The sequence below is a fragment of the Haplochromis burtoni genome, unplaced genomic scaffold (genome assembly GCF_018398535.1).
Source record: "Haplochromis burtoni strain Fernald_Lab_line unplaced genomic scaffold, NCSU_Asbu1 Contig_14, whole genome shotgun sequence".
In the NCBI taxonomy this organism is placed as follows: Eukaryota; Metazoa; Chordata; class Actinopteri; order Cichliformes; family Cichlidae; genus Haplochromis; species Haplochromis burtoni.
The window spans coordinates 2,642,986-2,658,191 of NW_024582375.1; the positions used below are offsets into that span (position 1 = coordinate 2,642,986).

Consider the following 15,206-nt stretch of genomic DNA (forward strand, 5'->3'; position numbering starts at 1 on the left):
TTACTTTCTAATACATTTAACCCGCAGAGTGTTTAACTCCCCCCTCCCGTTCTCATTTAAAAGACATAAGTTGGAATAAGAAGATGTTGCTTGTCAGTTAAACAGGTACACTGATTTTTACCAGACGTCTTATTTGCGTATTTACACTTTGTTTTCGTCGCAATGTTGAGCATAAAAGAAGCTGTATCAGAGAATTAAGTCTGTCTTTAAGTTTGCAGTGAAATTATTCTATTTTACTGTGATTAGGTAAATAACCTAATTTTCTAATGTAACTGTTATTACCTTTATTTGAAAATTCAACTGGGATGCTTCCAGGCATCCCATACACATGTCTAACCGCTATCCCTGTCGTGTATCTCCACAGCAACACGGAGCGTCAAGATGAAGAAGAAAGCTCGGCAGCACCGGGTTGCGGTGCAGAGGCCGCCGTCTCCTATCAAGCCCTCGCCCAACAAGCAGATCTTGACCTATGCCCAGGCGCAGCGCATGGTAGAGTTCGAACTCGATGGCCGCATCCACCGGCTCAGCATATATGACAAGCTGGACGTGATCTCGGATGATGACCCCATGGTGCAAGAGATAATGGAATGCACCAGCAATAAGGAGAATGCGGAAAAATCGAAACAGCAGGTCCTCCTGAGGTCAGTGAGACTGAAAAACAAGGAGAAGAAGAATGCCGCACTTGCCATCGCAGGCCATGTAGAGGGAGGAGGACACCACGCTGGTAGCCACGCTAGCCCAAAACTTCCAGAGCCCAAATTCCGAACTGTAGAATATAATCTTCCAGCTGTTCCTAAACGCCCATCTGCCTTTTATAAATATATAGATAAGACGGAGGAAGAACTAGATGAGGAAACAGAGTATGACATGGATGAAGAAGATTACGCCTGGCTGGATTTGGTCAATGAAAAACGACGAAGCGAAGGGGTTAGTCAGGTGTCTCACAATGTTTTTGAGTTCCTTATTGATCGCTTTGAGAAAGAATTGTACCTGGAGAGTCTGGACAAAGGGAGCGAAAGGCAAGCTCCTATCGATGATGATGCTGTCTGCTGCATCTGCATGGACGGAGAGTGTCACAACAGCAACGCGATCCTGTTTTGTGACATGTGCAACGTGGCCGTACACCAAGAGTGTTACGGAGTGCCCTACATTCCCGAGGGTCAGTGGCACTGCAGACACTGCCTTCAGTTGCCGACTCAGCCAGCAGAGTGCATCCTTTGCCCTAATAAGGGCGGAGCAGTAAAAAAGACTGATGATGACCGCTGGGGCCATGTAGTCTGTGCCCTCTGGGTCCCAGAGGTGGGCTTCTCCAATACCACCTTCATTGAGCCCATCGACGGCATCAGCCACATTCCTCCAGCACGCTGGAAGCTCACGTGCTACCTCTGCAAGGAGAAAGGGGTCGGCGCTTGCATCCAGTGCCACAAAGCCAACTGTTACACTGCCTTCCATGTCAGCTGTGCCCAAAAGGCTGGTCTATTCATGAGGATGGAGCCAATCAAAGAGGTGACAGAAACAGGAGAGCCCACCTTCTCTGTGAAAAAGACAGCCTATTGTGGCGCCCACACACCTAACGGGTGTGTGAGGAGACCTCTTGCCATGTATGATGAAGCCAAACTCAGAAATGGACTTTGTAAGAAAGGGGACAAGGGCAAAGGACAGTCCAAAGGAAAACAGAAACGGAAGAGTAAGAGCAAGAAGCCCGAGCCTGATGTGGAAAGTGAAGCTGTACCGCCTGCTACTGTGCCTACTTTTCCTGCTCACAGGTATATTTTTCTACAACCTTCTACTTAAGTGGGAAATGGCTTTGGTTTTCTAAAATCCCTCATTTTCATCCCTCTAGGTTACAAACCATTCTGAATCAAGTATCAATACAGAAGAAGAAAGTCTTTGTAGAACTGGTCCTCAGTTACTGGAGACTGAAAAGGCAGTCCAGGAATGGGTTGCCCCTCATCAGACGCCTTCAGACAAGACTGCAGTCACAGAAGAATGTGCAACCGGTTTGTTCCTCTGTCAGTTAAGCGCACAAGACTTGTAGCCTTCATTTATCTTTTTCCCAAGGTTTTCAAATATGTTGTCTCATTATTTGCACAGTCATAAATTATGCTTTTGTTACAATTTAATGTTTTCGTTCAACACTTTATTGCTTGTGTTAATGAGATTTTTGACCATGCTGTGTGAATCAATAGCAGTTTGCTGTGAAATGGGCATCTTATGTGCCAAATGAAATAAGTTGCTGTTGCATTTGTTTGTTGAGAATTTGTGCAAGTTGATAATTTTCTGGTGTTCAGTTCTTTTATGTGCCTTATATATATTTTTTTATTTCCATGCGTTCCCCAGAGGCAGAGTGAAGAGGAAAGCAGGGCACTTAAGGAACAGCTGAAGGAATGGCACCGCCTTCGACATGACCTAGAGAGAGCCAGACTGTTGCTGGAACTAATTCGCAAGAGGGAGAAGCTCAAGCGGGAAGAGGTAAGGACAGGGGAGTGATGCATGGTTGGACAGAGTTGTGCTTGTCTTAATATCTTAAGAAAAAGTTCAAACAAAACAAAAATGTGATGATGCTCACTGTTATCTTTTGTGTTTTCTTGTAGATTAAACTGCAGGAGACTCTTCTAGAGATGCAGTTAACACCCTTTAGCATTTTGCTCAGAGCCCTCTTGGACCAGCTCCAGGCAAAAGATCAGGCCAGGATCTTCACCCAGCCTGTCGATGTCACTGAGGTGATCTGCAGCAAATATTCAAACGCTTTCCATCTATTCTATCCATGATTGTACTTTGATTCACACTGTAGTACTGTTAATTATTCTGTGCAGAAGTTTAAAACTGTAGGCTTCTTTCTGGCTCTGCCTTGTTTCTGCCAAGTCCCTTGCTGTGTTTTCACTAATGACACATACAATTCAAACACTGAATAACACATGGGATGTGCCATGTATCATTATGCCAGCTCCTTGAAGAAGAATAGTGGATAAGAAAAAGTGCTGATATGCTTGTAGGAACAACTGTAATATCTGGCAACACCCTGACAGATAGATAGTTAAGGTGTGTGCTGGTTGAGATTTATATAGCACGAAATCACAAAAACTGCTGCCTCAAGGCATTTTGTATTGTAGGATGAAGATCCTACAATGTCAGAGGGAAACCACAACAATCTGACAACTCCCTATGAGCAAGCACTTGGTGACAGTGGGAAGGAAAAACTCCTTTTTAAAAGGAAGAAACCTCTGACAGAACCAGGCTCAGGGAGGGGCAGCCATCTGCTGCAACTTGTTGAAGCTGAAGGGGAAAAAAAGAGAACAGAGAGAGTTAAGATGCCAGAAGACTATTGGTCAAAAGAACTGTAAAATTTGGCTATAAAGAGGGCTTATTGGTTCAGATTTCTACACTTTCCCTTGTGTTTTGCCTTTAGTTCCTTTTCCTGACTGTCAGATGAGTGTACCAGAAATGGTACATTGACATAAATTATTTGTGGAAGTCAATTAGATCACTTTTGTACTCTGGTAAATTACATTATATGTCTGTGAACATCTTGACTATAAATCATCGGCACACAAAATATGACTTTTTAAAATTACTAAAGAATTTTCTATTCTGCATTTTCTCAAACATTTGTTAGAAGCTTCACGCAAGCAACCAGCGCTCAACTGCTTGCTCCAGTCACATGTTCTGATCTCTGTGACTCATGTTAGACATTACTCCACCCCACCCCCCATTCTGCAAAAGTGTTAAGCAATGTGACTTCCTGTTAGGGTGAATGTGTAACAAGAGCTCATGGTCTGCTGCATGGTCGGGAGGCCTTAGAGGTGAAGGGTGCTCTTCCTCATAAGCCCGGCTAGCTCAGTCGGTAGAGCATGAGACTCTTAATCTCAGGGTCGTGGGTTCGAGCCCCACGTTGGGCGCAGCTTTTGATCTTGAATCTGTTTGAGTAGGTTTCTGATTCTTGGAATAGACTCTGTTATTGGGTGGGTGGAATTTCTATATGGTTGAATTGCTGTCAAGAATCTTTAATTTAAAAAGCCAAGTTCAAACATTGCTTAATTTTTTTTAAACATTATTAAAAGTAATTTACAAAATATTCATATTTCTGATGCTTTCTCATAGGTGCCTGATTATCTCGACCACATCAAACACCCGATGGACTTTTCCACCATGCGGAAACACATCGATGCCCAAGGCTACAACAACTTTGATCAATTTGAGGATGACTTTAACCTCATTATTGAAAATTGTATGAAATATAACTCAAAGGACACCTACTTCTATCGGGCTGCTGTGCGACTCCGAGACCAGGGTGGGGCCTTGCTCAGAAAGGCCCGTCGAGATGCAGAGAAAATCGGGTTTGACACGGAGAGCGGCATGCATTTTGCAGATGCTCCGGAAGTCAAAGCACCACCATCGTTTTCTTGGGAGGATGGTAAGGGAAGAGCACGCCTCTCTGAATAACTAGTTATAAAGTAGTTATGGTCAATCTATCTTCTAATGATTCCTTGTTTGTTTTTTTGTTTTAATTCTCTTCTTAGTGGACCGTTTACTAGTACCAGCTAATCGGGAGCAGCTGCCTCTGGACAAGCAGCTGCAGCAGCTACTTGAGAAGTTTGATCTCACCTGTGCCATGAAGTCCAGCCCCTCCCGCAGCAAGCGGCTCAAGTTGCTGAAAAAGACCATCAATGATGTGCGCAACGAAATGAGCCTGAAGAGAGTTCTACCCTCTCACCACCACTGTTCTTCCTCGTCATCTCCAACAACTTCAGCATCGTCTTCAACAGCTCTCTCCCTCCCAGAGCTGGTTACAGCTAAGGAAGAAAGACTGAAGCCCAATGGGCATTTCTCCGAGGATGACGGTATGTGTGAATGCTTTATTTTGAAGTTGGTTTTCTGCTTGACCCACTGGTCGTCACAGTCTCTGCGATTGTAAAGAGAATCACGAGTATAGGTCAAAGGTCAGACCTAAGTCTTAACCTAGCCTAACCACAACCAGAAAGTCCCATGATGTTCTCTCTATAAAGCATGTCGGGAGGACGGGAAAATCACAATATCACAGTTTAGTTTTAAGAATGATTATGAAACCTGCTCTGTTTATACGGAAGTGAGCATTACTTTCAGATATGGTGATGTGGTGATGTGGTGAAAACTCTTAGAGCATTTTGATTATTATATTATTTTCTAACAAGTAGCTACTTTATATTAATGTTTAACACAAGTTTAGAGTAAAATTTGGTAATTTTTCCACCCAGGAAGCTTTTTCAAATTCATAAATGGACAGATAAATAGATATACTTCTAATAGAGAGGTTACAATACAGGTGTAGTAATCAGTATCAAAATAAGTAGTAATTACTCGTGTTAAATCACTGACATGTTGGTGACAGACTGTTTAATTAATATTGGATGTGATGCAACCACAAAGGTAAAACGTGCATTCCCTGACTGGTTGGTGGGTTCCTGGAGGATGCTGTCTGCTGCTGGGTAGAATTGGAGAATGTTTACACATCCCCAAACATACAGTCATCCTCCATGTGGTTGCTTTGTTCCAGTCACCTGTAGGAAGATGTGCCTTTGTCTGCAAACATTCTCTAACTACTAGCTGAGAGATACTAAAAAATGTCACACAAACCAGAAAGGAAGAAATCTCAGTTACAAAGTAAAAGTTGCACGTGTTGGCTGCAGCCCTGAGACACAGCTTTTACTTTGAAGTCAAACTTTTTTCTTTTCTTTTTTTAACAGCTTCACTATCACTCAGAGTGTGTGACAAGCGTTCTCAGACAAGTCTGCATATTTCCTGCTAGTGGCAGGTAAATGCAGATATCTGTAAGTGAGCAAAACAATCCCAGGGAGGCTTTCTCCAATTTGGTCAGAGAGTACATGTTTTTCCTAGCGACCAGTGGCTGCCAGATGGTCATGCATCAGACTACTCTGTGTAACAGACACTTTATTCTCTGTCACTACACTGTCACACTCATCGAAATGGCAGACAATTGAACATCACATGGCTCACGGTCACTTGGCTGCAAAGAACCCAACAAAAACTATTGTTAGGCATTGCAAACATTCTAGCCTATGGAACAAAGCAGATTTCACAATAACAAACAAAATGGACAACAAGAAAAATATTTTCTTACTGTCTTTGTTATCAGCAAATTGGAGTGGAGCTATTGTGGTAAAGGTGTAGGCGGCCCCTGTCATTTCCTAGGAGAACTGCAGGCTCGATACATACGCTGCTACCTATAATACTAAAACACACGTGTTGTTGCATTTATCTGAATTTTGGTCCCAAAAACAGTCTGTCATCCAGCAAGATGATGGCTAACTATGTATGTTTACAGCCACAGGAGACCAATATTCCCTACTCATTTAATAATAACATTTGTATGTGCTTTGTATAATCATAGGTATCCATAGTAAAACATTCAAATACAACAAAGCTATCTATTAGGTGATATTTTTCAAACTTGGATTGGTTCCTTCCTTATTTGCTCATTAATTGTAAAATAATAGTTTGACTAACATATCTGAAACATGTGATTAGGATTTTGTTACTATGCTAAACGTCTTTGAACATGAGCAGCAATCTCGAAGAAACCCACACAAGCTATTAAAGTCCAGGGTTTTGGAACATGTGACCAAAAAGACTGCAGCAGAAAAGCCACAAATTGGTGCATAAAAATTGACCTGAATGTAAGGAGAGAAAAAAGATGCTCAGACCTTTGCACCCTCTCCCCTCTAATTTCAGTCACAGAAATGTTCCTTGCTTTAAGGACACCATGAGTGTATATTTTGATAAATAAATAATATGAAATAAAACACTAAATAGTTACTGCAGACTCCCATGAGTCTGACTGTAGAAACAAAATGTATAAAAATACAGTATTGTTTCATTTTTATTCAGGAAGAGTTTCACAGGTGGTTAAAAAAAAAACCCGTAGATGTGTGAAAAACAAAACTCACTAGCTTTGATCTATACTCTGTAAAGGATGGCTAAACTTTAAAACTAGAATTGTTCAAAGTGCTTTCTGATACACAAAGCGATTTGCGAAGTCTTTATTCCGACTCGCTGAACCAAATCGAAACAACTCGAGGTTTACTTGTCAGTGGTGGTTGTGCTTTAGCATCAGATGAAAGGTGTTATTGCTAAATCCCGAAAACACGCGCGTTACCTCTTGGAACTCAAACCCCCAATGGGTCTGAGGAAGTGGCATTGTCCACATCTATGGAAAAATAACCTTCCAGCATTTTGACATGATTAACTCTCTCTCACTCACACACACACACACACACACACACACACACACACACACACACACACTCACACATCACACACACACACACACACACCACACACACACACACAGAGTCTACTGCAGTGTCTTTCTCAAGCTTAAAGCCACTTATTGAAATTAAGAGTTTGCAATTCAAAGATGGCATTACATCCTTTGCTAGTGCAAAGGAAAAATTCATTGTTCATTTTTTTTTTTATAAAGATCACCCTGTTTATGCTAAACACTGCTTGTTTTACTTGTATGATAAACAAAAGGTCATATAATAATGTGCAACTTCAGCATTTGTGCAAACACAAGGAGAAAGTGTGGGCACTGCAGCAAATTATTGTTAGTGAAAGGTCTCCGTCATGGACACTTTAGGATTACATTTTGTTTTTTTATAAGATGGTATGGGCTTCAAACAGTATTTATACACGTGGGACTGTAAGTTGAACTCATTGTGTCAGTGGTTAGTAATTTAACATTCCTTTACATTAAATACAATGTATAAAACTTACATGTTTAAAATCATTTTTCCACAAGGAATACTGTTAGACCCATCTGCTGCTGCAGCACTGGGAAGCGCTAGTGGTTCATATATAGTTTAATTTTGTATTTGACTCATGTGCAGCTCTCCATCACTGTAATGCTAATTGGTAATTGTGCAGTGCCTCAACCAGAACAGTCCTGCACCCAGGAGGAGAGACACAGAGAGACCTATACAATAGCTAACTAAATAGTAGTTGCTTTGGTCTTTAAAAAATATCCACTGTGCTTAGTGGTTCACTTAAGCCTGGCAGGCGACTGAGCTACCACTACACTGTTAGAACCCTGTGTGATGATAAAGCTCACCACTGTTTATTGTTTCATTGTTCTCTGCCCCACAGGAGATAAGTCTCTTCCTCCAAAACTGGAGCCATCGGATACCATTCCTCCCCTCATCCACTCAGACACAGATCCCGAACCCCCAACCCTAAAACCAATAGATGCCGCCCCTGACTGTGAAGACAAGGTTCATGGCAAGCGAGCCAAGCTGGATGGGGAAATACCAGACCTGCTCTCCTCTCCCGCATGCCTCAATGGCCACGCACACAACAGCCTCCAGGACCCTTTGTTAGAAGGTGATGTGAGCGTGGTGGCAACGTCGACCCTCGCAGAGCCCACAGGCGCAGTTAACCGCAGAACCGCCGTTCTCTTCCGCAAGTCGAAGGCAGCCAGCCCGCAGAAGCTACCCAGGAGCGGAGACGAAGAGTCCGACAGGACTGACGGAAAAGAGGGCGAGGAGGAACAAGATGAAGATGACGCACAGCTAGGTTCCAAGTCCTTCCTGTCAGTGGTCATACCCAGGCTGGAGACTCTGCTTCATGGCAAGAAGAGGAAGCACAGCGGCAGCAGGGATGCAGAGGAGGAGGGAGGAGAGGAAGAGCGTGAAGAGTCAGGCGAGTCTCCAGTTAAACGACTCGACACTGGTGAGAAGTTTACTGAGGAAGTCCTCTGAAAACACAAGATTTTAAATAAACATTGATTGATTCTGCATATGGTCTCTTGTTTTAACGTTCTTACATGGGGTAAATTCTGCTTTTGTGTTCTGGTATTTAAGAAATAGAAAGGTTCTGATTAAATTACTACATTAATATTGAGCTATACCTCCAACCTCTTAATCTATCATCACAAACAATGCAGAGAGTTGTCATAAAAGTCATCTCAGTCAGTCCTAATTAACTTCCCTTGTTTACTCCTTTTTATCTGTTGGCTTTAATCAGAGAATGGCTTAACAATCTGTAGCTTGATCATCGTCATTTGATTGTGGCCTTTAGATCTCAGTCTAATATTTTTTGAATTCGCTGCTCTGCTTCTTTTAGGCCTGCCAAGTGGTGCTCTTCAGGTTGAGGAGCAGAAAAAAGTAGAAGAAACCAGCAGAACTAGTAGACCTGTGGAGCCTCGAAGACGCTGCGCCTCTGAGTCATCCATATCCTCATGTAGCAGTCTGCAGGGAAACACCAGGTAAAAAATTTTTGTTCCCCTCCCCATTGATAATCTGCAGCTGAATACAAATGAAGAAGGAGCAGATAATGTAACACAGGCCTGCTGCAGGCAGTTTGCCTGTTTAGGCAGCTGTGTATCTGATCTATATTATCAAAGCATGCGTGCCACCAGATATTTTTGAAAGTTGACTTTGTGTTGTGTTTTTCTTGTGTTTTGCTTTTAGCACCATTCTCAGTCTTCCAAAATGTGGGAAGGGAAAACCCGCCTTAGTCCGGAGAAACACTGTGGATGACAAGAGCGAATTAATCGCCTGCATCGAAACTGGGAATTTTGCAAAAGCTGCACGAATCGCTGCTGGTAACGTGACCAGATTGTCAAAAGAATTTAAATGCATGTGTGGGGAGTGGGTAGACATCTTTCACAGAAATACAAATATTAACTATTTTAAATTGTAATATACTTTATTAACTTACTCAGTCCTGCAAACAAAATCGATTAAAACCATAGTGAAACTGGGTTTTGGAGGTAAATGCAAGGTTAACAACAGAGAGGAAACTTTTTTTTTTTAACAACTTTAGGGTGTAAACAGATTTTACGAGTAGTCTTTAAACTTGGTTATTATCAGTCTTTTCAGTTCTGTTCACTTTTATTTATATATCCAAAATCACAGCAATAGTCACCTCAAGGTGATTTATTGTAAGATAAATATCCTCTAAGTCAGGGGTCATCAGGGGCCGGTGTAGATAGCACCCTGGGTCAACACACCTGAATCAAATGATTAGGTCATTACCAGGCCTCTGGAGAACTTCAAGACATGTTGAGGAGGTAATGTAGGCATTTAAATCAGCTGTGTTGGATCAAGGACACATCTTAAACCTGCAGGACACCGGCCCTTGAGGCCTGGATTTCCCCAACCTCTGCTCTAAGTTATACAAAGAAAACTCCAAGAATCAGACTGCCCCCTGTGAGCAAAGCACTTGGTGACAGTGGGAAGAAAAAAAACTTTAACAGGAAGAAGCCTCTGGCAGGTCCAGGCTGCTGTGAACGGTTGGTGGTGAGGGGAGGGAGACGGGGAAAAAGACGCACTGTAGAATAGAGCCAAAGATTAATATTGCTGAAAACAATGCCGAGCAGGTCATTTACCTTAAAAGCAGAAACTAAGATCCCTTTAGAGAAGTTTATTTTTGACGAAGCTGGTGTTTGGGGATCCTAGTATTCATTTCAAATATTAAAGACAGCTTTTATTGTTAAACTGCAACCAGATGGGATTAAAGCAAACAAACTAATTGGATGAGAATCAACATGGTTTTGAAAAAGTGGCGATAAAATTCCTGTTTTTATTAGATTAAAACATTACCCTTAACTAAACAGGCGACCGTGGCTCAGGGGGTTGGGAAGCGTATCTGTACCCGGAAGGTCGCCGGTTCGATCCCCGGGCTCTCTGTCCTGGTCGTTGTGTCCTTGGGCAAGACACTTTGCACTACTGGTGTTGGCCAGAGGGGCCGCTGGCACGATATGGCAGCCTCGCTTCTGTCAGTTTGCCCCAGGGCAGCTGTGGCTATAACCGTAGCTGCCTCCACCAGTGTGTGAATGAATAGTGGAATTGTAAAGCGCTTTGGGTGCCTTGAAAAGCGCTATATAAATCCAATCCATTATTATTATTATAATTATAATAAACATATGACAGACAATGGCAGGTTAACTGTCCACGTTATTTTGACAGCCTACATTTAGGGAATTTCTTATATTTGCTCTTGTCAGCCATGCCTCCTGGCTATTAACCGTTTCTTAATAAGGCAGGTGCAAAAAAAAAATACTGAATAACAATAGATTTTTTTTCTTTTTCAAAAGGCATTCAAAATGAGTCGTTGACATGGTTGATTATATGTAAACGTGTGAATTTGCAGCCTTCTCAGGAAAAAAAATTACCCTGATGATATAGATGTCCCAAAGTTTCACAAAAAAACTGCATAAAATATGATTAACTTAGTATTAAAGGGTTAAAAGGCTCCAATTTCTTCTTGACCAAAGTATACAGTGTGTATCGTGACAATCCAGTGTAAATATGTGAAAATGGGATTATATTAACAACATTAACAAAATATGTATTGTAGTCTGTTTGAATTGGTACGACTAATAAGTAACATCGTTATGTATACTCCCAGTTGTCTGCTGGTCCCGTACGTTTCAAAACATCTCTGAAATTAAATAATGTGGCTGAACTGTGTTTTTGTGCTACTGTGTGTCAAAGCACTCTCAGAGGTTTAACTTGATTTAACCAGCAGACACCTGGTATTCATACATACATATAAAATCAGGGTTGGAAATTAACTGCAGCTACCAGCCAAGTTCTTGTGAATTTTGGCACTGACTGGCTAGTCTTTATACGCTGCTGCCACCGTGGCATCTAACCAGTCAGCATCTGGAGACTCGGCCCTCATCTGAAATTCCCTTTTGGTTAATTAACAGCTGAGGGTGGCTGGTAAATTTTAATATCTGTCTCTCACCGTGGCTCCCAAAGTTAATTTCCCACCCTGATTTGGTGCTCCTGCACTTGCAGCATGGCTTTATTTTTTTGAAATGTGTTTCTGTGTGCATTTAAACTCTCACACATAACTTGTCTGGTGTTGTTCCCACTTCCATAGAGGTTGGCAACAGCAATATTTGGATGCCTGCTAGTGCTGCAACTGTTGCATTGGAACCCCTAAAGCTAGTTTGGGCCAAATGTAGTGGATACCCTTCCTACCCTGCCTTGGTGAGTGCTTGTGGGAGAGAAAGCATGACAGTCGCTGACTGTAATCTTTTTATTCTGACGTTTTCTTGCCTCCTTCCCAGTCTAAGGACACACTGATAGCAAATTTATGACACTTTTATCCACAGGACGAAGCAATCCTTTCACTACAGCTGTTGTTTTCAGCAGCAACGTGGCTAGATTGCTGCTTGTAAAAATATTCAGTTTTTGCTCTAGGTGGCAGCATTTCTCTGTAAACCAGCAATTTGAGCTTTGCATGAAGGGACAAATGAGGAAGCAAAATTTTAGTGGCACAAGCTGGTAGTGGAGGTGCATGGGTGTGTAACGCAAACGTCTCTCTGCTATATCTTTGCATGTTTTATAAGTGTGTGTGTTTGTAACGTCCCCTTCTATCTTCCCTACTGCAAATAGATCATCGACCCCCACATGCCACGTGTGGGCTGCCAGCACAATGGGGTCTCCATCCCCATGCCTCCTCTGGACGTGCTGCGCATTGGAGAACAGATGCAGTACAAAGCAGAAGAGAAACTCTACCTCGTCCTCTTCTTCGACAACAAGCGCAGTTGGTGAGTGCCAGTGTCTGTATTTATCAGTCAGTAAAGTGGGTAGTTGGATCATTTAAATAGTGTACAAAAAACCCTCCAAAACCTCACACCTTCCTAAACACACACATTTATTTTGGCATGACTCCCGTCAGCGTGCAGAAAACCTTTTAGCTTTCCTGTATGTACACTTGGGATGCACTGATTGCAAAATGTATTTTTTTGTGCTTTCTTAAAAGAACATTTTCTATATTAGACAGAACTGACCTGTGTTAGTCTTTCAGCTGTTCATCACATCTTTTTCTTTCTTTTTTTTTTTTTTTTTAAAACCAAGCACAAAGTTGGTTGCTGGTAAATACCAAGATATTTGCTGATATGTCGCAGGGCCAGTGTAGACATTAACATTTCTAATAATGATAAAACGGTCATAATTAAAGCTGTTTGTGAAGGGAAAAATAATTATAGATGCTTATTGTATTCCATAAATATTAAACTTTTTTTTAAAGAGTTTTTTGTGGTCAGTTACTTTAAAATAAATAAACAAAACCCAGAATATATATGGTTGTTGTCATGTTAAGGTTGTGTTTTTAGCTTTTCTTCTGCTTTTTCCTGTGAGCAGGGTGCTATTTTCCTGTCAAGAATCATAGGAAACATTGACCTCTAGCTGCTTTTCCAATGATGTGACACTAGTGTTGCTTTCCCCTTCAGGCAATGGCTTCCTAGATCCAAGATGGTTCCTCTGGGGATAGACAAGACCATAGACAAGATTAAAATGATGGAAGGACGCACATCCAGCATCCGTAAGGCTGTCCAGATCGCCTTCAGCCGTGCCATGAACCACCTGAGCATAGTGCAGGACGAGCCAGTCAGCGACCTCAGCGACGTAGACTGACTCTGACTCTCTGCCACACACACAGATTTGTACCTCTCCTGTACCAAATAGCTTGTGACTACCCTCACACCCATCCCGGACCCCCTCTGTCTCTGCAGGAGACTGAAATGTTTACTGGGCACCTGCTGTAACAGGTGGTGTCTCTTCCTTATCCATTCCTGTCTGTACACACTCCTACCACGTCCCGACGGGATACGGCTGCTGCTGAAATGAATGTGTCGATCTCTCCTCACCACCTCCATGCTTAGAGACTGCTATTTTTGTCATCCCACCTTGCCACCCTCACTCTAGTCACCCATGACTGTCGTTTTATCATTTCAAGGCAAAAAAAAAAGTGTCAGTGATTAATTTCATACGCTTTTGGTAGCCTTTTACCAAATCAGTCTGTGGTGTCAAGACTCGGAGTAAAATGAAAACTGTCACACTGACTTAAACTTTAAACCGTTAATTTGGCATCCAGCCACAGTCGTCCTCATGCTAAAAGTGGGCCGCAAAACTTCTCAAGCGGTCGAGATCGTACATTTCATGCTTTCACAGAGGCTTTTTACTGGCATCAAATTTGTGGCCAAAGCCTGTGTTGATGTTATGCTTATCTTTACATTCTCAAGTCAGCTCCATTTGTATTGTAAATACTGTGTACAGTTGGCTGACATTAACTTATTTTGTAGGTTTGACAGGAATCAGTACTGTACAGGTGTTTTCTTAGTATTTATACTTGACGCATTCTTGGCACTAGGGGGAGTGCTGTTTTGCCAGTGCTGTGTGAACAAGAATTTAAAAGGTAAAACAAACGCAAAAGCCTTTGTAATAAGGAGATTAGGGCTAAATTGTCATGTTTCTGAAAAGTATCAACCTATTCATTTTTTTTAAGTTATTGAAGTTTCTATCGTAAGCTTCCATTTGGCATTAAATCATTTTGTATTACAAATAGTTTTAGTATATTTTTGTTCATATATATACACACACATATATATATATATATATATTATATTATATATTTATATGATTTGAATACATAGTATACAGTTTGTAAGCCTCTGAAACTCATACAGGCAGTGTGTGATGTTGTGGACACAACATATGTTCTCAAGAAACCAAAAGAAGAAAAGAAAAACAAGAAAATAACATAAAACAAAAACATTGCTACCCAGAAGTCTTAGATTGATTTCTCTGTGTGATGTGTTGAAACTGTTGCCAAAAACAAAACAAAAAGGAGGGAAAAAAAAGTGTATTTCCATGTGATACATTAGACTGTTACTTGGTTTTGCTGTAGTCATAGGGAGATGCGCCTGCGTTAACTTATTGTAAAGTATTTGCATTACTTTATATTCGAGGAAAGATGTGCAAGCTGATTGTGGTAAAGTGGCACATTTTGTGGTGGATACTTGCCTTCTTTTTAAGTAATGTTTTTCTAACTTTTTTTTTGTAGTTGTAGACTTCCAGATATTTTATTTTATACTCTTGCCTGTTTTTGTTTCTTTCTTTCTTTCTGGGTAGCATTGGGTAGTTTTGGTATATTTCATTTTGTATTTAACTGTAGTAGTTTTTTGTTTGTTTTGTTTTTTTTAATCAGATGATGCAAAAAATATTGCTGGGACTGTTTTTTGTTTTTGTTTTTTGTAGTAAAGCAAAAAATAAAACATACAAATAAGAACTCATTTAGCCTTTTTTTTTTCTTTTTTTAGGTATACTGTCAAGCTAGTGCACATTTATTTATTTTTTTTAAAAGCCTCATTCAGTTTTTTCTAATTGATCTGCAACTGAAAAAAAATTCTGTTG

At 41.2% G+C, this 15,206-nt stretch overlaps 1 protein-coding gene and 1 non-coding gene across 7 annotated transcripts in view; both read left to right on the forward strand.

Moving 5' to 3' along the window:
• Window positions 1-14,644, forward strand: part of brd1a (bromodomain containing 1a) — a 16,362-nt gene extending 1,718 nt beyond the window's left edge. For 3 of the 6 annotated variants that reach the window (XM_014329705.2, XM_005915684.3, XM_005915681.3), the window contains exons 2-13: window positions 365-1,766; window positions 1,844-2,012; window positions 2,341-2,472; window positions 2,595-2,723; window positions 4,102-4,414; window positions 4,521-4,841; window positions 8,143-8,724; window positions 9,118-9,259; window positions 9,465-9,598; window positions 11,887-11,996; window positions 12,405-12,559; window positions 13,244-14,644. In XM_014329705.2, coding sequence (XP_014185191.1) covers window positions 382-1,766; window positions 1,844-2,012; window positions 2,341-2,472; window positions 2,595-2,723; window positions 4,102-4,414; window positions 4,521-4,841; window positions 8,143-8,724; window positions 9,118-9,259; window positions 9,465-9,598; window positions 11,887-11,996; window positions 12,405-12,559; window positions 13,244-13,427 — 3,756 coding nt within the window. In that variant the 5' untranslated portion in view covers window positions 365-381 and the 3' untranslated portion in view covers window positions 13,428-14,644. The other 3 variants (XM_005915682.2, XM_005915685.2, XM_005915686.2) reach the window with 3 other exon arrangements.
• On the forward strand, window positions 3,827-3,899 carry trnak-cuu. The gene has a single exon. It is a non-coding gene; the product is annotated as a tRNA-Lys (tRNA).
• Window positions 14,645-15,206: the final 562 nt, after the last annotated feature.